General features: G+C 34.8%; 1 protein-coding gene across 1 annotated transcript in view; it reads right to left on the reverse strand.

The window, feature by feature from the left end:
• LOC129743637 (protein O-mannosyl-transferase TMTC2-like) overlaps positions 1–24116 on the reverse strand; it is an 878041-nt gene that overhangs the window by 710065 nt on the left and 143860 nt on the right. Inside the window, exon 3 of the mRNA XM_055735714.1 lies at positions 22050–22139. Coding sequence (XP_055591689.1) covers positions 22050–22139 — 90 coding nt within the window. The remainder of the gene's footprint in view (positions 1–22049; positions 22140–24116) is intronic.

A 24116-nucleotide genomic window follows, 5' to 3' on the forward strand; every position in this document is an offset into this window, starting at 1 on the left:
TCATGTTTTTCGGCCAAATGATTCAGCCTCTGATAAATCCATGATGTTGTTTTTTGCAAAAGAGATAAATGTGCTAAACTAGTCATAACTTCGGCGTATGTAGGATGCCTGAGAAATCGGAGAACGGTTGCCATGGACCGAATGAATTGGAGGTTCATCAGGTTATGTTGTGAGACAGAATCCCAAATAAATAAAATAATTATCATTACTTCGATCAAATAAAAAAAAAAGAGTTCATTTGAAGGATAAACTCCAGAAAATAGATACCATCACCCAAAAATTCCTTGATTAAAAGAAAGGATGGTTCATAATGTGAAATATAGATGGCGAACGTGCTGCCCAGAAATCAAAATCGATGCACTTCTTTTTCGGACGCTTTATCAAAAACCCCTTGACAGATCATCACAAATTTTTGCCCATGTAAACATTATATTACTGGGTACTTTCATTAAAAATTTCATGAATTTGCACTATACATTCAAAAGTACTTCACAAAACATAGTGTTGCATTTTTACACTAAATTTAAAATCAAATTATATTAATTTTACCAAATACGGGAATGACCTACTAAAATATCGTTTTTCAAAGCATCTCAATACGCTTAGCCGATAAATAATCTATGAAAAGTCAAAAAGTTACAAAAACTGAAGAAGTTATTTTTCAATAATCCATAATTTCACCAACCAAATAAGATATTCATTCAAAATAATGCTGTTATCAGATATTTTATAATTGTTAGCAATTGTTCTAGGTATGACAGATCAAAATTATCACTTTTTTTATAAAAATATATTTTTTATAATCAACGAACGGCATCGTTTGAATTCATTTAAAATTGTTGAATACAACTTTAAATTTAAAGATTTTTTTTAGTAATTTAATGTAAGGCTGCCAGAATTTTTCCAGTACGTATTCGGGCCGAACAAACCATGGCAAAATCGGAACTTTCGATTTAAAATTGACGTCTAATTATCTAAATATTCGTGAAAATTTTGTCAAAACCCAGAAGTTACTCAACAACAATAAAGAAAAATATTTTCTGCATCCAAAAAATTTTTCATGATTATTTTTTTAAAGAAAAATAAAATAATTTCTTTTTTTTGGGGGACAAAATTTTTTTTTCTTTGTTTAATTCTCCGAATAAAGTGAAAAAATCTGGAATAAATCCAAGCTTTTTAAATTAAATTCGAACAACCGTACCGGGCTGGACTGTTTCCAATTTTTTTTACTAAATTTTCGGGCAAACCCGGATGAATCCGGGCAATTTGGCAAACTTTATTTAAGAGCATTACCGGAGGGAAGCATTAGAAACCCACTGATGATGCTAGCAGGTAGCTGGTGAAATGCTGGTATTTGGGTCTTTCAAATACTGTAGCTGAATTCAAAGGAATCTTCGACTACTTTGAAATCATAGTTTCATTCAGCTAAGAGGTTCTTCAAACCTTTGATTTTTATTTTTATGTATTAATCTCCTTTTTTTGCATGTTAATTTTAATTTTTTTTTACAAATTTTTTATAATAAATTTTATTTTGCAGGACATTTTATAGTTTCATTTGTATGTACCTAATTTTTAAATTTTGCTAGATTTCCATAAATGATTTCGCCGTATCATATGACAATTGAGAATTTCACCATTATAAATAGTAAGTAATATATTTGTTAAAATTATATGAATTTCTTATAACTAATCAAAACTTACTCCAAGGCATTCGTGATTTAGCTATCATGGGCGTACATTTTTTCCCATGATTTAAAACTTATTTACTCTATATCAAGCGAGTTCCAGGTAAATTTTTAAGTTGTAATATTTCTTTTTTGTGAAACTGAATAAATTAAAGATTGTATCCAAGATTTCAGTATTATCAGCAGTCTTCATCGAAAAATTTAAAATGTTGTATGAAATGTTTATCAATCAGCCCGATGTATTGTTTTCAGGAGCCTCTTACAAATAATCAGAAGTTTATTTGGCACTAACAAAGAGGCTATAAATTAAAATATAATTTTAAGAGCAGAGGAATATATTTATTTTTTCATAAATATCAGCGTTTGAAACTCATACACTATAATGAAGAATTAATTTAAAATGTTACTATTTGATGTTTCATATTCATATTCATTATATACATATCTCGCGTGAGCTTCCATTACGTCGTATGAAACATCTTAAGAATTCATAGAAAAATGCCGCTAAAGTTATCAAAACAACTTTAAAATTTGTATTTAACACATATAATATGTTGTCCAGACTACAACTTTTCAAAATGGAAAGAAGTTGCGACTACTTTATGTCAGTATTTGCATTATTTTGTTATAAAGTAGTTTGTTTACATTTTGTTTCATACGACGTACAGAAAGCTCACGCGAGGTATTCATATGCATTATATTCATATTCATATTCATTATATTTATGTTCTTATTCATGATCATATCATATATTTATACCACTTTATAAACCATATAACAGAAATTTTCATAATTACCTAACTGTATTAGTATGTTATCATGTTATCATGTTTACTGTTCTTAGTTTTTTGTACTTAAAATGAATCTATCATTTTCGATATTTTGTTTCAAATATTTTGCATCGCAATTTTTTAAAACTTCAAAAATTGTTTATTTTAGATCAGATGGAAATGAATATGGTTATGATACTGATTAAGGTTGGTTACATCTAAAGGTAAGCTTAGTGTGTCTTGAGGTAAGTTGGGTATAAAGGTGAGATTATTCTGTTGTATTACTATTTCATTTATTGATTATATTATATAAGAACGTTCAATCAGTTGCCAGCTGGGCAGGTATCTACACGTATGCGGAATACCTGTCGAAGATTCACAACACTGAGAATGTTATGAATTTTATACGGTTGCGAAACTGTTTTGTCGTTCTACAAATAAGACATACACATACACGAAATTCATTCATTACATGACAGTTCACACGAAGCCATGGTGTCGGGTATGTGCTAATATGCATTGAAGATTGGCCGAACTTATAATCTAAAGAATGCAATTTAGTGCATCGTTGGCGAAACTGCGGTGAATCCGTGCACCCATGGTGGATTATCTACATACAAACATACATTACCGGAGGGAAGCATTAGAAAGCTTTTGTTATTCAAGATTTGTAACCAATTATTAAAAAAATCTTGCATCCCGAAATTAAACTTAGAAGATATTTTCATGTTCAACATATATAAACTATTTGAATAACTTGATTTTTAGAAGCAAGTGTCATTCTCTCATTCTTAACATCATAAAAATTCATCTTAAAAACGTGATAGTTAAAATCGTCTTTTAAATAAAATTGTAAATATTAAGTGACATTTGATAAAAAATTTAAAATATTGTTTGAAGAAATTTGCTTATGCTTGGTACATAAAACTTTGTGATGACCATTTATGCGCAAGAGAATTGTCTATGAGTTTAGTTATTGTTAAAAAAAATCGATTATTGCGACAAAAACCATCATTAAATATTAAAATCAATTTCTTTGTTTTTCTTGTCAATTAAAATCACTTTAATGTTCTGCAATATGATGTGAAAAATCAATGTGGAAATTATCCTGAAGGTTTACATGGGATATCCAATCTATCCTTTCTGTTTCTGTTCAGCAACTGAGTAGATGCTTTGAGATGCGTTAACCCGTAAATGGTTAAGAAATATAATTTTCTAAGCACCTTACTGCACAGGTGAAGTTCAGGAAAATTTTGGGAAAAAATGAAAAAAAAAGTAACTATCATTTCTTAGTAAAGGCCTCACAATGAGAGCCTCCTGAGAATGAACGTTGAAAATCTTTTTTTTTGTCAAAAACTCAAAAATGGGTCACAACCAGCGTATGGATTTTCATGTTTCAACCATTTTCCTTTGATTCTACCATGCTACAAAAGCTAGTCTCGTCGTGTTTAATGGCGAAATTTGATTTTTTACGTTCCATTTCACGAGAACTGTAAATGGACTTTAAAATATGTTTCATTTCAGATATGCGTGTTAGCTTATTTTATCCATTTGTTCTAACTTGAAAAAAAAAATTAAATTTTTGAAATTGATTGTCTTGGATCTAGTGTTAACAGTTTGATATTAAAATACACAGTTTTTAACAAATTTCATTAATCTGAAGTTCTTCTGCAATTTTTCAGCAAAACTCAAGTCCAGTTGTATACTGAAATGTATATCCAAGTTCCAGTTTTCTTGAGAGATAAAAGTTGCTGTTGATTGATGCTAATAAAATTCTTAAACCCTTGAGTCCGAAAAGCTTAGTTTTGGTTTAAAACTCATCCATTTTTGTTTTTTCTGTGGAACCGAGCATACTTATGGATTTTGTGCTAATTTTTAAATGATCCTTTGTTTATAGTCCATTGAACAACTTTGTTCAAGACCGTAGCTTCGTTCCAAATTATGCAAAAATGTCTAATGATCATATAATTTTTTATCTAAAATTTTCTAGCTAGCAAACAATATGCCCACTAGACAGCTGCCAGTTTTGTAGTGAATTTTAAAAAAAAAATTTACTTCCCAAAACTTTTTTTGGTTGTTTTTGCTGCAAAAAATAGCAATAAAATTTTTGGAAGCGATCCATCCAGTCCTGAATTAGCGAAACAAGTTTGAATTAAATAACTTTTAGTGGAATATTTTAAAAATCAGAAATAAAAGAAATTGAAGCTTATAAGTTATTTTAGTAGTAGGTAAAACCTCATGCATTCATGAAGGTTGAAAGATTGCCCTTTCTAATGTATATAATTTTGTTTTGGTATGTTAGCAACTTTCAGAGATATTGAACAATAAAAACATGCAATTTTTTTAAAGAAATCACCCAAAAAGTACCATTAAACTTCAAAATAGTGACTTAACACCTTTAATGAAATTGTGTAGTTTTACAATTGCCACAACTCTCTAATACATAATTTGTCTCAAAACTGGCTTCGAAAATAGTTAAACGAATTTTTCGGTTTTTGAGGTTAGTTTTTGAAAAAATGTCTTTAAAACATGTTTTTTCAATAGATAGAGCTTTGACGTATTTAACGAAGTTTATTGAAATTTGATGATCTACAACTTTTTCGAAGACATCAAAGTGATAAAATGATAAACATAAAAAAATTGAAAAATTATCTAAAATATGCACATTTTAAAATGATGAAACATTTTAGAACATACCATAAAGCTATTTTGACATTTAAGTCATCAAAAAGCGTATGATCACGTTTATAGAGTTTTAAACCACTGTGCACCCCCTCCTCACGCCCTCGAAATTTCCAAACATTCAGAAAGGGGGTATAAATAATGTTTAAAGAACTTTGTGTTAATTAAAAAAAAAAGAAATACTCGAAAAACTACAAGACCAAAAACAATTTTAGGAAGGAGTTATTTCACTTTGTTTTCTTGATTTTATTGAAGTTTTTGATAAAAAATAACTTCATTTATTGGTTTATGGTATGGTTTATGGTATGATATAGCATGCAATTTTGTTGCATACGAACTTCCTTGCAATTTTTCCAGTTTTTTTGTTTTTCGCATTATTTTTAACCAAATGCATACAATCAACATTGCTCCTAATTCGAAATCGTTCTATTTAAGATCAAAATATTGAACAAAAATCTCGAATACCAATTGTAATACAGTTCTTCCTTTCTTAACTTTGATTTAAAGCATTTTGAACTTTCGAAGAATTTGAAAAATCTTTCAATAAATGAGTTAAAATTTTATTTATTTCCCGTCTTCTGGATTTTTGGAAAAATCGAAAGGAAGAATTTGGAAACAAAGAAAGAATTTGATGTTCATTCCAGCCAGCCTTATATGAATTCAAAATATGCAGCAAAAAAAAAAAACAGTGCACTGACATCTCGAGAGTTAAAACATGGCAGCATCTCGCTGCAGCCAACACAATGACGGCAATGAAGAAATCAAATTTAGAACTTAAATTCTCGCTCTCTCTCGTGTTAATGTCAGATAGTTTTTCACGAACAACAATCCCCAAGGAGTTGGATGCAAAATAACTACAACCAACTTAAGCACAAAGCATGTTTCGGAGGGGCTTTTCGGGAAAAACGAAGTGAGTAGAACTAAAAGACACAAGAAAAAAATTACGTGGCTTATGAACGATCCCTAACCCTTGTGCAATTGGTGAGAAGCTTGTGAAAAATTTAATTAAATTTTGTTTCTTGGAAACAACGACACAACATCAACATACATGAGCCCGGATCCTTTTTGCGGAGCCAAAGGTGGTCCGGGAAGTGCACATTTTAACCCCTCTAGCCTCCCTCTAAAGTCGTCGTTTTCTCTGGGACATGGCGTGTCAGATTCCAAGAGATCACGTGGCGAACCAGGTTGGTATTTTCCTGTACAGAGCGAAGGACACTTCTAGAAGCAGCAAACTCCGAACATGAACACCTAAGCTAAATGGAAGGTGAGCTTTGGCCCTTTCAGTCCAGCAAGAGTAGACAACAAAGTCGGTTCGTTTCAACTAGAAGGAGGACACATGGCCGCGGGAAAAGCGCAAAAGTAATACGAAATTCGATACCGAAGCACACTCCGGACTATAGCGGAAAAAACGACAAAGAGGGGGTGGTGATCGACCAAGTAACAGTAATAAAATGACACCATCCTGTGTATCGGTATGGCTGTATGTAACAGCAAAAAGTAGATAGAGAACAAGAAACGGCGCGAGCTTTCTGGTAAAATGTAGAACCGGCCGAGGAGAAAAAAATCCGACGAAGAAAAGTTTTTCCAATTCAATGGTGACCTCGTATTGTTTGTTGTGGGCGGAAGAATCGGAATCCAAACCGATGCCCGGGCAAGGGAAAGTTCGGGAAAAAGGGATGAATGAACAGAACAGAAAACAAAAATAAAGAACAAACTACACCAAGCTGGCTGTATCAAACTGTCACGTTCCACGTCTCGTTAGTCACACCAAGAGGATGCCGCGGCGATCATCCCCCAATCCAGGAAATGGGAAAACAGAATGAAGGAATGGCTTTTAATTTTTTTTAATTTCTCGACACTGCGACTTTGCTTGAAAATTTTAAGTTTGTTTCCCGATTCGAAGAAACCAATTTTGAAAAAGTATTTTAGATTTATCAAAGCAGGGTTAATAAATTATAGTTTTTCTTTAATACTTTAGAGAAACTCCTGGAGAAAAAAATTACAATAATTTTGACAGAACTTTTGTCACACGTTTTATATATAATAATGGAGGCATTGTCATTGTTACATCATCACGTATAAACGGATAGTCAAAATGAAGTGACATTTAGTAACCGAGAGTTTTTAGGATCAGAGATGGTTCGTATAATAGCCTTGAGAATCTTACTTTTATGGAAGGCGTTCTCCAATACAAAATCAACTTGAAATAGAATACAACTCGAACAATTTGATGACGATTTTCATAAAAAATGATTCACTTGCACGAAAAAGTTAAAGATGTGTAGATGAAGTTCAACAGTTTCCATCGATTTGTTAGGTTAAAGGTAAAACGAAGTTTTCCGAGTCAGCTAGTTGGGTATGTAGAAGAAAGTTTTGTTGTATATTCTACCCCTAAATGTATGCAGCACCTCTTATGTTTTCTTGAAACTACAACTACAGGGTGACAAAAAAGTCCGGTCACTCAGGAAAACTTCAATATCTCAAGAAATAAGAAGAAAATCTGAATCTGGCTTTCATAGCTTTATTCAGTAACTCATAAAGATACTTCACAGACGATACCTCGGAATTACATCACCTTTATCTGAACGAACCAGCTTCAGACGTCTCGGAAAGTCGTCGCAAGCGGCGCGCACCTGTTCCATCGGCATCTCGTCCCAGATTTTCATGATAACTCGCTTGAATTGCACCAAATTTGCGATTTTATAGTCGTTCAGCTTCGACATCATGTATCCCCACACGAAACAATCCAGTGGATTCAGATCCGGAGTCGACGGAGGCCATTCATTCTTCGAAATGAAATCGGTCAAGTTTTTCTCACAAAACGCCTGAACAACCTTTGCGGTGAGGGATGCTGCGCCATCTGTCAGGAAGCAAGACTGACGTCTTGTTTTGGAACCGGGAAACGTTCAGCTTGTCCGCAGGAGCTTGCTGGAGGCTCACACTCCAAACTCGATCATTTTGGCGATTGACTGTTTGCTCCAAAACGAACTGCTTCTTGTCCGAAAAAAAGACCTCGTCATCTGCGCGCCAAATCGAGCAGCGATAACAGCTGCCATGGCTCACAACTCAATGTACACAAACTGCACAGAAACGAAACTCTGCCACTTTGGGCAGCAAGGTTAGCTCTTTCATTTGACATATGGAAGGCACCAGAGAGATGCAACGTGTAGGCTACAGGCGACCCCAAAAAAGTGTGACCGGACTTTTTTGTCACCCTGTAATTTATTGACAGAAAAAAATGGAAAAATTGTTTGGAACAGACCGAAAAAAAGCTGAAATCTGTGTTTTCATGCGTATTGGCTCTAATGGTATCAAAAATTCGTGAAAAAAATATAAACTTTCATACTTTTTCATTGGAAGTTTCATTGAAAACATAGTTTGTTTGCAAGTTACGCCTTATTCTGATAAGGGTGAAAATCGCATATATTTGAAAAATTAAAAATAACTGAAAAAAACACGGAGCTACAAAAAAAAATTGTTAATTTAAATTCATGTTGAGACATGGTTTAGAGTATGGTATAATTTTTTTTTTCATAGAAATCCGTTTCACGATATAACTTGACGAACGTTATTTCTAAAATTCAACCGCTCTCGAATTTCTCTTCTTTTTTTTTCTATAAGTAGAGCAATTTACTATGAGTGCCCGGTTTCACTGCCATTTATCCAAAATCATCTTTTTTGCATGCTAAAGGTAAAGTATAAAGGCATTTTAGATAAAAATGATTTTTTTTGCTATGTGCATGGTTCTTCACTATAGGTGCACGGATTCGGTGGTATTTATAGTTAAGAAGTGTTAAATTTCCTTTTTTAATTAAATACAATATTTGATGAAATTGCGGTGAATCCGTGCACCCATTGCGAAGAATGAAGTGTAAACGATATATTTTCTTTCGAAACTTTAACTTAAGCATGCAAAAAAATTAATTTTGGTTGAATCGCAGCGAATCCGTGCACCCATTGTATATTGCTCTACTTATAGAAAAATTATGCTTTAAAACTTTTAATATCAGGTTTGATTTATAAGGAACATATTGAAAAACTTCAGAGCGGTGGGTGCTAGAAAATATCTACTACGACAAAATTGAAGTGAAACCGTGCTCCCATGGTCAAAACCCATAATCAATTAGCATTACTTTTTAAAAGGATTGGTAATAGTTTTTGATTTTTTGATTATGATTTGAAATATTCAACCAGTTGACCACATAGACGCAATGGTCAACTATGCCAAAATGAGGTGATTTCGTGCACCCATGGTAAAAATAATATTACCATTTTATAACCAAAATATTATCGAAAATATCAAACTAATGTCGGAAGAAAAAAGTTTAAAATATTTTGTTTTAAAAAATTTCCCCTTCACCAGTCATTTTGACATGTCACGGTCCCTATTCAATTTGCTGGTCCTTCTATTAACATTTTTGCTCACAGATTCTGTATGCACTATTTTTAGAGTTAAGTATATTTTAACGAAATTAAAAAAAATGTTTGAATTTCATTTTTTTTACTTTGTATAGCAGTATAACACTCACATAGCCCTCAAACTGGACTGATTAGATATGTTGATTTATCAGCCTTTTCGTCAATCGGCTGTATGCGCATAAGAGTGCTGCAAAAATTGACTTTTTGTTTCTATATAAGTGCCAAATTTGATGATTTGTATGACTCCTGAATTAGCGCAAAGCATCTCAGTTTTATATGGTTACTAGCTGACCCGGTAAACTTCGTTTTACCTTCTAAAGTATAAATCGTAATAAATATTTAATTGCATCTACGCATCCTTAACTGCACCGTGCTCGCGAATAGATTCTTATGGAAATCGTGACAAATTAAGTTGAATTTGTATTGGGACCACTTTCCATAAAAAGTGAGATCCTTGAAACTATTATTCAAACAATCTCTGGCCCGGAAAATCCTCAGATACCAAATTTCACTTCATTCCGACCGACTATTCATACGTGATGTTGTTACAAAGAAAACGCCTCCATTTTTATATATAAGAAGATGAGAAGAAGAGATAACTTTGTATGGGGACCCCCCTTTCATAAAAAGTGAGATTCTTGAAACTATTATACAAACCATCTCTGACCCAAAAAACCCTCGGATACCAAATTTCACTTCATTCCGACCGACCATTCATACGTGATGTTGTTACAAAGAAAACGCCCTCATTTTTATATATAAGATGTGAAGAGATAATTTTGTATGGGGACCCCCCTTTCATCAAAAGTGCAATTCTTGAAACTATTATACAAACCATCTCTGACCCAAAAAACCCTCGGATACCAAATTTCACTTCATTCCGACCGACCATTCATACGTGATGTTGTTACCAAGAAAACGCCTCCATTTTTATATATAAGATTTTTATTTACATAGTATTTCGTCTCACGACATCGAACATAATTCTTAAAATTCACTCGGTCCATGGCAACCGTTCTCCAATTCCTCGGGCACCCCACGTTCGCCAGATCACGCTCCACTTGGTCTAACCACCTTGCTCGTTGCGCCCCCGCTCGTCTTGTTTAAACCGGATTCGAAGCGATCTGTTTTGCAGGACAGTCGTCCGGCATTCTCGCAAAATATTTTGCCCATCGTATCCGGCCAGCCTTCACCACCTTCTGGATACTGGGTTCGCGGTAGAGTCGCGCGAGCTCGTGGTTCACCCTTCGCCTCAACACTCCGTTCTCCTGTACGCCACCGAAGATGGCTCTTGACACTCGTCGCTCGAATACTCCGAGTGTACGCAGGTCCTTCTCGAGCAATATCCATGTCTCGTGCCTGTAGAGAACAACCGGTCTAATGAGCGTCATATACAGGTTACACTTCGGGCGAGGGCTAAGTCTTCTCGACCGCAGTTGCTTGTGGAGTACATTGAAAGCACAACTTCCGCCGATAATTCGCCTCCGGATCTCACGGCTGGTGTCACGGTTCGATCGGACTCGGATCCGCAGGCCAGCATGTACTTCGTCTTGGACGTATTAATCAGCAACCCAATCCTTCCTGCTTCGCGATTCAGTTTGCGGTAGATCTCCTCCACAGCCGAAGATTATCTACCGGCTATACCAATGTCATCGGAAAAGCAGATAAGTTGACTGGATCTGTTGAAAATCGTGTCCCGCATTTCGCCTACCGCTCGTCGAATAACACCTTCTAGCGCCACGTTGAACATCATGCAGGATTGACCATCACCTTGTCGAAGCCTCCTGCGCGATTCGAATGAACTCGACAATTCACCCGAAATCCGCACATAGCACTGCGTTCCAACCATCGTCGCCTTGATCAGTCTGGTCAGCTTCCCGGAAAAGCCGTTCTTGTCCATGATTTTCCATAGCTCGTTACGGTCGATCGTGTCGTATGCGGCTTTGAAGTCGATGAATAGATGGTGCGTAGGGACTTGGTGTTCACGGCATTTTTGGAGAATTTACCGTAATGTGAATATCTGGTCTGCTTGTGAAGTTAGGCGGCGGAGTAGGATTCGGGACAACACTTTTGTAGGCGGCATTGAGGACAGTGATCGCTCGGTAGTTCTCACAGTCCAATTTGTCGCCCTTCCTGTAGATGGGCATATTACCCCCTCCTTTCACTCCTCCGGTAGCTGTTCTATGTCCCAGATCCGAACTATCAATCGTTGTAGGTAATCGGCCAACTTGTTTCCCTGCCGACTTGTTTCTATTCAGCTGGCGAATGGTTTCCTTAACTTCACTCATCATTGGGAGTGGCTCCTCTATGTCGTTGGCTACGCCGGCGATAAACCTTCCCCCACCGTCTTGATCTCTTGCATGTGCGCCGTTCAGGTGTCCATCGAAGTGCTGCTTCCACCTTGTGATCACCTCACGATTGTCCGTCAGGATGCCCCCGTTCTTATCCCGACACATTTCGGCTTGCGGCACGGGATGCGTTGAGTTTCTGATAGAACTTTCGTGTTTCTTGGGAACGATGCAGCTGCCCCAGCTCCTCGAGCTCCTCCTTCTGTGGCGCTTTTTCGCCTGGAAAATTCGGACTCGCTGCCTCTTCCGCTGTCGGTGATTTTCCACATTTCGACGGGTGCCCCTTTGCACTACTGTCACCCGCGCGGCATTCTCTTCGTCCATCACCCTCCTACACTCCTCGTCGAACCAGTCGTTCCATCGAGTTCGCTCCACATAACCGATGACGTTCTCCGCAGCACTGTTGATGGCTGTCTTCATGGTATCCCAACAGTCCTCGAGAGGGGCTTCGTCAAGCTCGCCCTCTGCCGGCAGCGCTGCTTCGACCGATTGCGCGTAGTCTGCTGCGACCTCAGGTTGCTTCAGTCGTGCGATATTTAACCGAGGTGGGCACCGGTTTCGTGTGTTGTTCACTACGGAGAGTTTTGGGCGCATCTTCACCATCACCAGATAGTGGTCTGACTCGATGTTGGCGCCTCGACAGGATCTGACGACGATGATGTCCGAGAAGTGCCGGCTGTCAATCAAAACGTGGTCGATCTGTGATTGCGTTTGGCACGGTGATCTCCAGGGGTACTTGTGTGAGAGGCGGTGCTGGAAAAAGGTACTACGTACGGCCATTCGTTTGGAGGCGGCGAAATCAATAAGCTTGAGGCCGTTTTCGTTGGTCAGCTGGTGCGCACTGAACCTTCCAATTGTCGGTTTGAATTCCTCCTCCTGGTCGACCTGAGCATTAAAATCCCCGATGACGATCTTGATTTCATATTTAGGGCAACGGTCGTATTCGTGCTCCAGCTGCTCGTAAAATTCGTCTTTGTCGTCACCGGTACTTCCGATGTGAGGGCTGTGCACGTTGATGATGCTGATGTTTGAGAACCGGCCCTTGATTCTCAACCGGCACATTTGTGAGTTGATCGGCCACCACCCGATCACGCGCTTTTGCATCTTTCCCATCACTATAAAAGCTGTTCCAAGCTCGTGTGTATTGCCGCAGCTCTGGTAGATGGCACGACCATCTGGGTACGTTCGTACCGTGGTGCCCTTCAAGCATACCTCCTGCAGTGCTACGATGTCGAATTTGCGGCTCTTCAATTCGTTGGAGAGCACGTGGGTACTGTCCACAAAATATAGAGATCGGCAGTTCCATGTTCCAAGTTTCCAATCGCTAGTCCCTTTTCGTCGCGTGGGTCTTTGCCGATTTCCATCCAAAATTTGTTGTTCGTTGTTCGTTGCTTATGTTTTTTGTAGTCACGGGCTCGCAAGGCCCGCAGCTAACCTCACTATCTCGCAGGAGAACCGTCGTGATTTTGCTGTTTTGGGTCCCGAACACCACCAGGACGTTGTTGCACTCCGCACGCCGCCAATTTTGTATGGATATTTGTATGGAAGAAGAAATTTTTGCTGATTTAATCATCTATGAAATTCAAATAATCTTGAAATGAAGTTTGTCTTAAAAGGCTGGAACAAAGTTGGAACACCGTGAGGGAGGATCATAAAATAAATGCAAAAAATTATTAAATTGGAATAAATACACAAAGCTTGTACGCAACAAAATTGCAAACTATATCATTTCACAAAACTTATGAATCAATTTTTTTTATCGAAAAATTCAATGAAACAAGAAGACAAAAGGTGAAATTACTCCCATTTTTCCACAATTTGTTTCTTACTCTTGTAATATATCGGATATTTAATTTTTTTTCTCAATTAACATAAAATTGACAAAAAAAGAAATTGATATTTGTTCCAGCATGAATGATTTTGCTTATTCTTAAGCTGAGAATTTCATGAAACTGTTTTAACCCTTTCAAATTACGCAAAAGTATTTAAAAATGACAGGTTGTGCTTTTTAGAGCTTTCAATAATATCATGAAATGACCAAGTTTTATCAAAATTTTCCGAAGCTGTTCAAAAGTGTTCAAAATTCCTTTTTTTTCCTAATTTTTGTCGAAAATTCATGGGTTTTGATTAATTTTTTTTATATTTCTCGGATTTAAGTTGAAATTTTTAAGATACATGGTCTGGATTTTACCAAATAATAAAGCTCGATTTTGCTCGGCCCGGAAACGTGTGGAAAAAAATCTGACAACCTCATGAACAACCCTTTCCTCTTTTATCAACCAATCCCTCTAAATGTTTGTACGTCAAAGGTCAACTATTTTTTGTAGCCCCAATTGAAACCCTGTCATTAACGGAATCGATAACCGGTAATCAATTTAATGATAATGTTTCCGAAAATGTCAGCTTACGGGTGCCACTCAAGAGATCAACTTTTTTCCGAAATAGGTAATAACTACTAGAACTTTTTCAAACAATCGGGCAAAACCAGGCTATTGATCAGTGAGGCAGATTGTCGCCTTAGGGCTTCACCCAGCAGAGGGAGGGCTTCATTATGGAAAAATGTCAAACGCAAACGCAGCGGGTCAAACCACAAAAACACGTAGTTGAAGCCGGAAAATAGACCCAACCAATAATTAACAATATGTTTCGACCACAATTTCGATTCCTGTGCCTCCTGAACCCTCCCTCAAAAGTCTTCGGATGGTTCCCGTTCGCGTTATGTGTGGGTGTGAGTAAGTGGGTGGGGGTGTGAATTCCAACAGTCCCAAGTATCGTGTAATTATAATGTCCGGTATGGAATGGATCCACCTCCCAGTGCCGAGTCGAGCGAAGGTGCAGACATTCATTCAAACCCGGAGCAGACACGCATTTTCGATGGAAATTGTTCCATTCACTGACAGCCGGCGGCATTTCGGAAGGAAAGTGTCCATTTTCCGTTTGCCGAGCGTTAAAATAACATCGGAACGGTTTGCATTGAAACATAAAACCCCAGACCTAATGGAAGCAAAATGGATCGTTCCACATCGATTTTTGCATTTTCCTATCCAAGTACAGAACTGTTCAGAAGCACAGGAAGCAGTTGAACGTTTTACAAACAATTAGAATGTGTATCCAGTTTGTGTAAAATTGAAGGAAGCTTTCCCCACAATCCTCTCTCGAAGGTTCGAGCGACCGAAAAGTTGGCCGATTGCCCGGCCAAAGCATTGCGTAGGCTTAGTGGCGTTCCGAATCAAGGTACTCATAATCTGAAGACGGTATCAGTTTCGGGCCAGCAACGACGCATCCTGGATGGCTCCTTCGGGGGACACATGTTACGGTCTTACACGCTCATAATCGATACCATACAAATTCAATCACCCGGCCCAGTTTGGCCACATTGAAGGGCAGTAGCGAACCATATCGGAATTCATATGAAGCAACATTGTGACTAAGTAGACCGATTTCTGTCTTACATTTATGTAGGTTTAGGTACCAACTACACTAAGGAATTCGTACAAAACATATAAGGAGGGACGCCCGTTTGTCATTCAGCTTAGGGCTGAACTTTGGCCCTCCCCCGATCGCAAAAACACTTGTAATGCTTTGGCTTTCACGTTATGTTTTGGTTATGGTTGAAATATTACCAACCCGACACTAAGCTCTTGTACCGAGGGCCGGTGCGTTAAACAACATGAACATGTTTGTTTCTGCCGAAAATAGTAGCGAAACTGTGAATTATTAACAACATGCCAATATTGAGTACTTGGAAAGTCTCTGGCCTTTAAAACTAATTGCTTCTCTTTGTATAAACATTCACCCCCCCCCCCCCCCCCCCCCCCCCCCCCCAATTTTTTTCGAAACAGATATTTAAATCCAACGGATAATTGGTAATTCGACCCACCTAAATTTTATTTTGACTTTTTCTGAATGTGAAAAAGTGTATAAAATGATTTTTATATGTACAGTACCGTTCATAGTTCCATAAAAAACAGGATTCTTCAAACTTAAACTTTTAACACTCATAAAATCTTGTTATGATTATATTTTTCGTTAATATTTTCTTCAAATAATGGATCAACGAACAACCATTATTTGTGAACTTAAAAATCGTAATTTTTGGACTTGTATTATTGATTGATGATTGATGACGTGAAAACATAATGTTTCCACCGTAGTTGTTTAACAGAAGGCGACAAATCTCAATTCAACAAAAGTTGAAGTAGCAGAGTAACACCGTTTAAGAAAAAGACGTACAGATTGATGTGATGCATTATGGAGAAATTGTGCGGAGTGTATGATGACGATGATACATTTTCGAAATAAAGCGATTTCTTCGTCAGGGCTTATCCGCCAATCGGTATGAAATAAGGCGATGAGATGTTTTCCGATACCTCGGTTTGAACGACTTATACTATTATAAATGGTACAGAGTAAAACCGTTTGACAAAATGGAAACAATCGTGGTTGTGAAAATTTTGTGGAAATATTATAAAGAAAATTAAGACATAAAAAGTATCTGCAAACAAAATTATTTCTAGTTAAGAGGAGGCGGGCTAAATGCGCATACTAAGGAAAATACTCATTTTCTTCCAAATTCCAATCGATAGAAGTCTGAAAACTTTATGCACCTGAGCGGATATCAGTTTTTTATACGTTAGAGCATTTTTTTTTTGTTAAAATTTCTTACTGTTTTTGTGAAAATAATTTATAATTAAAGTTATAAAAATCGTCAATTTCCTAAACTGGACGGGCTAAATGTGCATATTCATGTTTTAAGCTTTTTTTCAGTTTCACTTGCAATATTTTCGTAAGATTTAATTGAAAATGGTAAAAACTGATGTTTAGCATACGTCAAGGCTGAAATTTTAGATATCACTAGTTCTTTTGCGTAAAACATAACCAGGGATGTCATATGGCCATATTTCATGGTAATATTTTGTGCATATCATATTTTTATCAGATCAGTATCAGGCTCTTCCTTTTCCACTGTAATATTGTCATTCGAGCGTAGATTTTATGCTTCAATCATAAAAAGAACTATAAGGATAATGTATTTTTTCTTGAAAAAGGCATTTCAGGCATCTGGAGACTCACCCTCCAAATGGTAGTAAAGGATGTGGAAAACATACTTTTGTATGGGGCCGACTAAAAAAAATCATGTTTAGAGGTTCCGGGTACGCGATCTTTGAAAAAAGTTCGCTTTCAAAATATTTGATTTTAAATAAATTCTGGATCCAAAATTTTTAAAAAAAGTTCATCTATTTTATATTTTTCAAATCTTGTTTGGGTTAAATACTACACGTGAAAAATGAATAATGAACCAAACTTGTATCAAAATTGAAAATAAGCTAGCAATTTTCAAGAAAAAAAGTTTTTTGGTCCAAAAATTGTGTATTTAACTGACCAAAATGTAGTATTTTTTCTTGAAAAAGGCATTTAACCTGCCCAATTTGGGCTTTCAGAACCTATCTCTTATTCCAATATCTTATAATTTAAAAATTGCTAAAAGCTTCAATTTGTTGAATTTCTGATTTTCAGATGAATAAGAATGAACACCCGTTTACGTTTTTATTTTCAGATTCTGTACGTGCAAGTAAAAAAGTTCAAAATTTTAAATCAAAACTGTTAAAAATCTTGTTCGAATTTTTAAATTTTTTTTGACTTTACTGACTGACTTTTGACGATACATTTTTTTTTCATGCCGTGTCTAAAACAGATTACCCTCTAACTGCACTAATAACATTTGTTGATCTATCGGCCTTTTCGCCAATCGACTGTATGCGCTTATTGCCTAATTTGCGTATTCAGGAACACATCCCCCTACTCTTGAAGTTGTTTTTTTTTCTTTCGTTATCTTCTAGGATAAGGCTGCCAGATTACCAGGTTTTATCAGGGTTTGCCCGGATTTTTAATGCAAAATTTGGAAACATTCCAGCCCGGCTTGGTTGCCCGGATTTTGATGAAAAATGACAAGATTTTGCCCGGGTTTATTCACTTTTTTTGGCAAAACAAATGAAAAAAAAACAATTATTAAGGTACAATTTTTTATTCAAACCTTCAAAAAATTTGTTTTGAGCAAGTTATATAAAAATATTTATAAATGGTTTTTTGAAGGCTTGAATTACGATTTTAAATATTTCGATGAGTTTTGGAGAAAAAAGTTTTTTGTCATTTTTTTTTCTTGATTTTTGTTTAGTAATTTTAAAGTATTGACAAAATATGCCTGAATTATGGTCGTATGTTTTGAAATAAAATGCCTGGGTTTTGCCAGGTTTCTATATAAAATTGCCCGGATACGTTCTGAAAAAATCTGGCAACCTAAGATTTCGAACAACAAGTTTAAAACAATGAGTTTCTTTAATTCATGGTTTTTAAGAACCACTTTACCTGATAAAATGGAAGCACAAAAATGATTATAGTGAGCTTCATATAAAATAATTTTAGTTTTTTCTCTTGCACATGCCAATTCAGTTTCTGTTTGATTTTTAAGCATTAAAACAAAGCTTGCCTGACAACCCGGGTTTATTCGAGTTGTTCCGGATATTTTATACAAAATTTGAGAAAGACCGGTCAAGCCTGGTTGTCCGGATTTCATTGAAAAAAAACCTGGATTTCATTGACAAAAGCCCGTATTTCCCATGGATTCATTCACTTTATTCATAAACGAAAAAAAAACTATAAAATCAAACTGTGTTACAAATTCTTTCAATATCTTGGTCGAAACTATTTTTTTTTGAGTAAATTTTAAATAAATAATCATGAAAGGTTTTTTTGGAAGCAAAAACAAAGATTTTAAATCTGCTGTTCAATCTTGGTAAAACAAATTTTCTTGATTTTTGTTGAGTTATTCCTAGTTTTTTGTTTTCAAATTTGCCCGGTTATTGCCCGGTTTTTGGTTTTCAGTTTTTCAAATCAAATTCACAGATTTTACAAAGTTTTTCTATAAAATAGCCCGGATTTGTCCGACCAGAATACGTGCTCATAAATTTCTGGCAACCTTTATTAAACTCATTGAGAAGAAAGTGAGGAGGAGAAATTTCCAATAGTTCTTTTAAGGAGAAAAGTTTGAAGAATAAACCGGAATAGTTCACGACCACATACAATATATTTTTCGTCCCTTTGCCATTTCTTAGTCAAAATCATACGAATTTAATTTTTTAAATTCATTCTTAATTTTTTTTTAAATTTAAAGAATATTATTTAAAAACAAATTTGAAAAACGAGAAATAGAACAAACAAATAAATACCCCTAGGAATCGATTTTTTCTCTCATGTGCCAACTGCGAAATACGTAGTTTCTGGTATCTCAAATAGAAATTGTCCATCACGTGTAAACAGTGTGAAATAGTTAAGCATCTTATCAAAACTAAAAGCTTTTATATTCAAATTTAAATTCACTATTTATATAATACCTTTACTTTAAACTAGATTTATCTTTTTGAAAAGAATTCAAGGACAGATTTTTAAAAAGTTTTCAATTTTTTCTTTGGTAGCCAGGTATGGGCTTTATCGAAAGCATTATTTAACATTAAGCATTATTTAACAAAAAACAATTTATTTAAAAAAAATTAAATCAAATGCCATGGAGATACAATTATTTCTAAAATTTAAAGAATTCTGAATCTAAAACTAGGTCAAAGTCAGAATAACTATTCAATGACTAAAATGAAAATCATAATTTCTAAGCGAGTTTCAAAAAACAAATAACAGATGAAAAATGAAATCCTTTTATAAAATTATTAATAAAAGTTACAATCAGACTCAAAGTAGGAATTTTAAAATTTATAATTCAAAATCTAAATGCTTAATTCAATTTAATTTAATTTTATATCACTGATAATTCTCATCAAATAAAAAAACACAATATTTGGACAAATTGTTTTTCTGAATTTTACAAGAGATACATTTTGAGAGAAAATTTTGTAAAAGTCTATGGGACATGACAAAATAGTATTTTTCTTCGAAATTCGCTTGAATTCACATAAACTCTTTTGCGATCAAGGGTTCTATTTAATAACATGAATTCAAAATGAAAATAAAATGTTTAAAAAAAAAAAGATAAAAACTTCAAATGGGTGAAGTACCTTGAACCAAAATCTTGAGTTCTCAAAAGTCATTAAAATTCCTAAATTGAACTTCAGTTACTGAAGAAACAACACTAGGGTGGAAAGTCTCAGTTTAATTAATATGAAAAAAGATAAGATCAAAAACATAAAAATATTCATGATATGAGAATCACTCAATGGAATTTTCATTTGAACTTTGAGATCGTTTTTATGATGAAATCAGATCAATTATGAATTGAAAAATGATAAGCTGAATTTCGGATATTTACTTCAGTAGAGAATAACTGTAAAACAGAAGTACCTCATTCAGTAGTGAAAAGCTTCGGTTAAATCAGATAAATATAGTAAAATTCAAAATTCAAATCTGAACCTGAAATTTAAATGAAAATTTAAAAGAAAAACTCAGCTTTGACGATTGATCCAATATAAACGAGTAAAGCTTTTTTATTTTGATTTTTGTTTTCAAAAAAAGGAAGAGCAAACGGTTTAGAATTTAAAAACTAACGCGAATATAAATAATGATGATCGAAAAATGAAGAGTTTCAATAATACCCGTGAATAACCCGAAAAAAATTCTTAAATGTTTTTATAAAGCCTTTCAGCTGAAATAAGTACATAAACATGAATTGCATATACATAAAACTTCTCACAAAATTTTGAAAAGTTTGAGTGATAGAAATGAACCTGATTATTATTCAAGACGATTGCATTTAATGAACAAGGGAGATGTTTTTCCTTAATCTACATCTTCTGTCCTGAAAATCTTCTTAAAATATTTGGTACTTAGTGTTATTTATTTAAATTTTGACGTTACATTTTTTCATTTCGAAAAAATATTTCATTATCAAAACTTAATGTTTGATACGCCGGGCCCTCCTATTTATATTTCTCATTAGATAATTAATATAACGATGTATTATCCGGATTTAAAATCCTGATTTTTTTGGACATGCGAGGGCTTATAAAGTAAAGTGGATAAGTAAAGCATACTACGGTCTGGATTTATTCACATGATTTAAAAAAAAACAGGAAATTTAAACTAAGCTACGTTTAGTACTTCGCTGAAGTACTTTTGAGGTAATAATTCTGCTAAGATTTGTCCATGTTGAAAAATTTGAAGCCTAAAAATAAGATTTTTACAGGTATTGAACAAAATTCTTTTGATCAGCCCGCGGGAAACATCGGCTATTCTTGGGCATCCTTAACCTATATTAGAAAAAACTAGTAGAGATATTTTTCACGGGGCTCTTTAGCTTTTAAATAAGAAGTTTTCATTAGTATTGATTTCTGTTCCTTGATTCCAAGAGCTTGCAGCAGTATGAACATTGTTTTTCGAGCGTTTTACAAAACAATTCCTCTTGAGCAAAAGTACGAATGCTGTGTGGTAAAAGTTGGAATAGTTGCCCTACTTTGGACCCTTGAAGCGGTGTTTTTTTTTTTCAAATTAATCCATGTTTTCCTCATAAATAATTAACGTTCAAAAGTGATAAAGTAATGCACATTTTAAGGATAATTTGTAGATCCCCGACTTCAGAACATCTTGTTCCATATCCCTGGATAAACATTGATGAAATCGGAAGTTGTATTTAACTGTATATCAATAAATTGAAATTCATATCTGTATTTTTAGTAAAAGAAAAATCCCTAGCTTGGTTGTGATATTCAATTATACCTCACTTCTTCCTTTTTAATTAAGCAAATTGGATTCGCAGTTGGAAAAACCTCACCTTCCTGTTTAGTTTGATGATGTCATTATGACATATTCATCAGATCGTGTCGGAACTGTTATTACTTTAAAAAATACTTGGTATTTTCATACTTTTGAAAATTTCATGACATTCCCGATATATAGAAGTAGAAATTTATTTTCCGAGTTTCAAAATTTTATCATAAGGTAAATTTAGAAACGTCCTATTTGGGGTTGTTAATAAATGTATGAAAAAAACACGCCACCGACCGGGGGGGTGCGCCTTCCGAAAATTGATTCACATGTTATAACGTGCCAGAGCTGCGTTTTTCATTTGTCCAAAGTGGCTAAAATTCGACGGAGCTGGGGAAGCACGACAACAAAAAATAAACAAAAAAAATAATGCGACTTACCTGTCATCGTAAACGAATCCAGCGCTTAGCGTGTTGACGTACAGGCCAAAGGCCAGAGTACAACACCCGAGGCTCACGTAATCCATACAGCTGAAAGTAAACAGGGGGAAAAAGGAAGACTTATGGTTATTCGTCGTTGGCTGACTCAAATGAAAAGATATTTTAATCCAGTGAAGAAAATTTGAAAAATTCTTAAATATAGGGAAAAATTATCTTATCCTTAATCAAATTTAACATTATTTTTGCTTCAGAAACGAGAATTTTGAAAAAAAAAAGTTTAAACATGCTAGAATTTCAGTCCATTCCATTTTTTAAGTTTACAAACAAAAAAGTATAGATTGGATTGAGAGTACATATATAGAACAGTAGGTACACAAATAATCACAAATCTGTGCAAATGACTGCCAAAGGCTTACTCCTAGATGATTGTGATGAGCAATGCCGACCCCATTTCCATTCTATTTTTTTACATCGATGTGATGTTTTTTTATTTTCCTGTGTCCGATTCCATTCATCCATATGCGTTGTGGCCAGAGCTAAAAGAGCCAGATCGCAAATTGGGACCAGTCGAGTGCTCCGGATCGATTGATTGGGTCCCGGATTGTGCATCATGCTGCTCGTTAATGACTCTTTCGCGAGTATCGGTTCGCTTGATAATGCCGTGAAGTGCATCGGAAAAGAGTCGACCAGTATGGAATGGATCGAATGGAGTGGAAATCTTTTTTTTTTTGTTACACTGGAACTGGTCGTTCATCAAAATTGATTTCAAGTGCACCCTTTTGCACGTGTTTTCCAAAGTCCTGTTAATTTAAATTGATGTCACCTTCAGAGATGTGAGGGACACAGGAAAAATCATCGGGAGAAAACTGGAGGGGTTTGCTTAATCTGATGATCTTTTAAATTTTAAAATCCAAATCTAACATAAGAACCTAAAGCTTATTATTATGGTCAAAATGACAAAAATGACAAAAATGACAAAAATGACAAAAATGACAAAAATGACAAAAATGACAAAAATGACAAAAATGACAAAAATGACAAAAATGACAAAAATGACAAAAATGACAAAAATGACAAAAAGAACAAAAATGTGACAAAAATGACAAAAATGACAAAAATGACAAAAATGACAAAAATGACAAAAATGACAAAAATGACAAAAATGACAAAAATGACAAAAATGACAAAAATGACAAAAATGACAAAAATGACAAAAATGACAAAAATGACAAAAATGACAAAAATGACAAAAATGACAAAAATGACAAAAATGACAGAAATGACAAAAATGACAAAAATGACAAATATTCAAAAAAAATTAGAAAAGAAATTTAAAAAAATATTTAAAAAAAAATTTGGAAAAAAATTAGATCAAAAATCTTTTTTTTCAAGTTTTTAAAGTTGTTCTTTATTTTTGAAAAAATCTTAAAAAAATTTAGATTTCAAGTGTACCATTTGAAAACCTAAAATAAAATTTTTTGACGAAAATTTGAAAATTTCAGTGGTATGTTTTGTTCGCAAATCTTAAAAAATAGTTGATCTAGACCCCCCTCCCTTATTGATTTTTTCTGAAGAGTTCTCTGAATAGGGGAGAGTCGGCACCGAAAGGGCTTGTTTTCAGAGATGCTGATTTATTTCTTTTCAATGATAATAAAAGACACCGTGACTTAAATACGTAACGTCAACTTAAACACAGAATTTGAAGACCTTTTTATGAAACCAGTATCCTAGAAAAGCTGTTAAAATGGGTGTTTCAGTGAAGAATCATAAGCGCAGAATTGTTTATTGAACTTGCGATAAATATTTAAGAATAAAAGTATTTTCAATATTCATCCAGAGCATTGCCTTCGTTGTTTTCTTCACAATCAAATCAAGAAAAAAAACTGTTCACGATCACGGTTGAGAGTTCAGTGACAAACAACGATTTTTAGTCTGTTTCGAAATTAGAACAATAGAATTTAAAAAAATAAAGCTTTAAGGTCTAAGCTTAGCAATTCACATTGCCCGGGTATTCAAAGAAAAATCTTGGAAAGTCCGGCTCGGCCCGGATGTCCAGTGTTAGTGGAA

The sequence above is a fragment of the Uranotaenia lowii genome, chromosome 2 (genome assembly GCF_029784155.1).
Source record: "Uranotaenia lowii strain MFRU-FL chromosome 2, ASM2978415v1, whole genome shotgun sequence".
NCBI classification, from domain to species: domain Eukaryota; kingdom Metazoa; phylum Arthropoda; class Insecta; order Diptera; family Culicidae; genus Uranotaenia; species Uranotaenia lowii.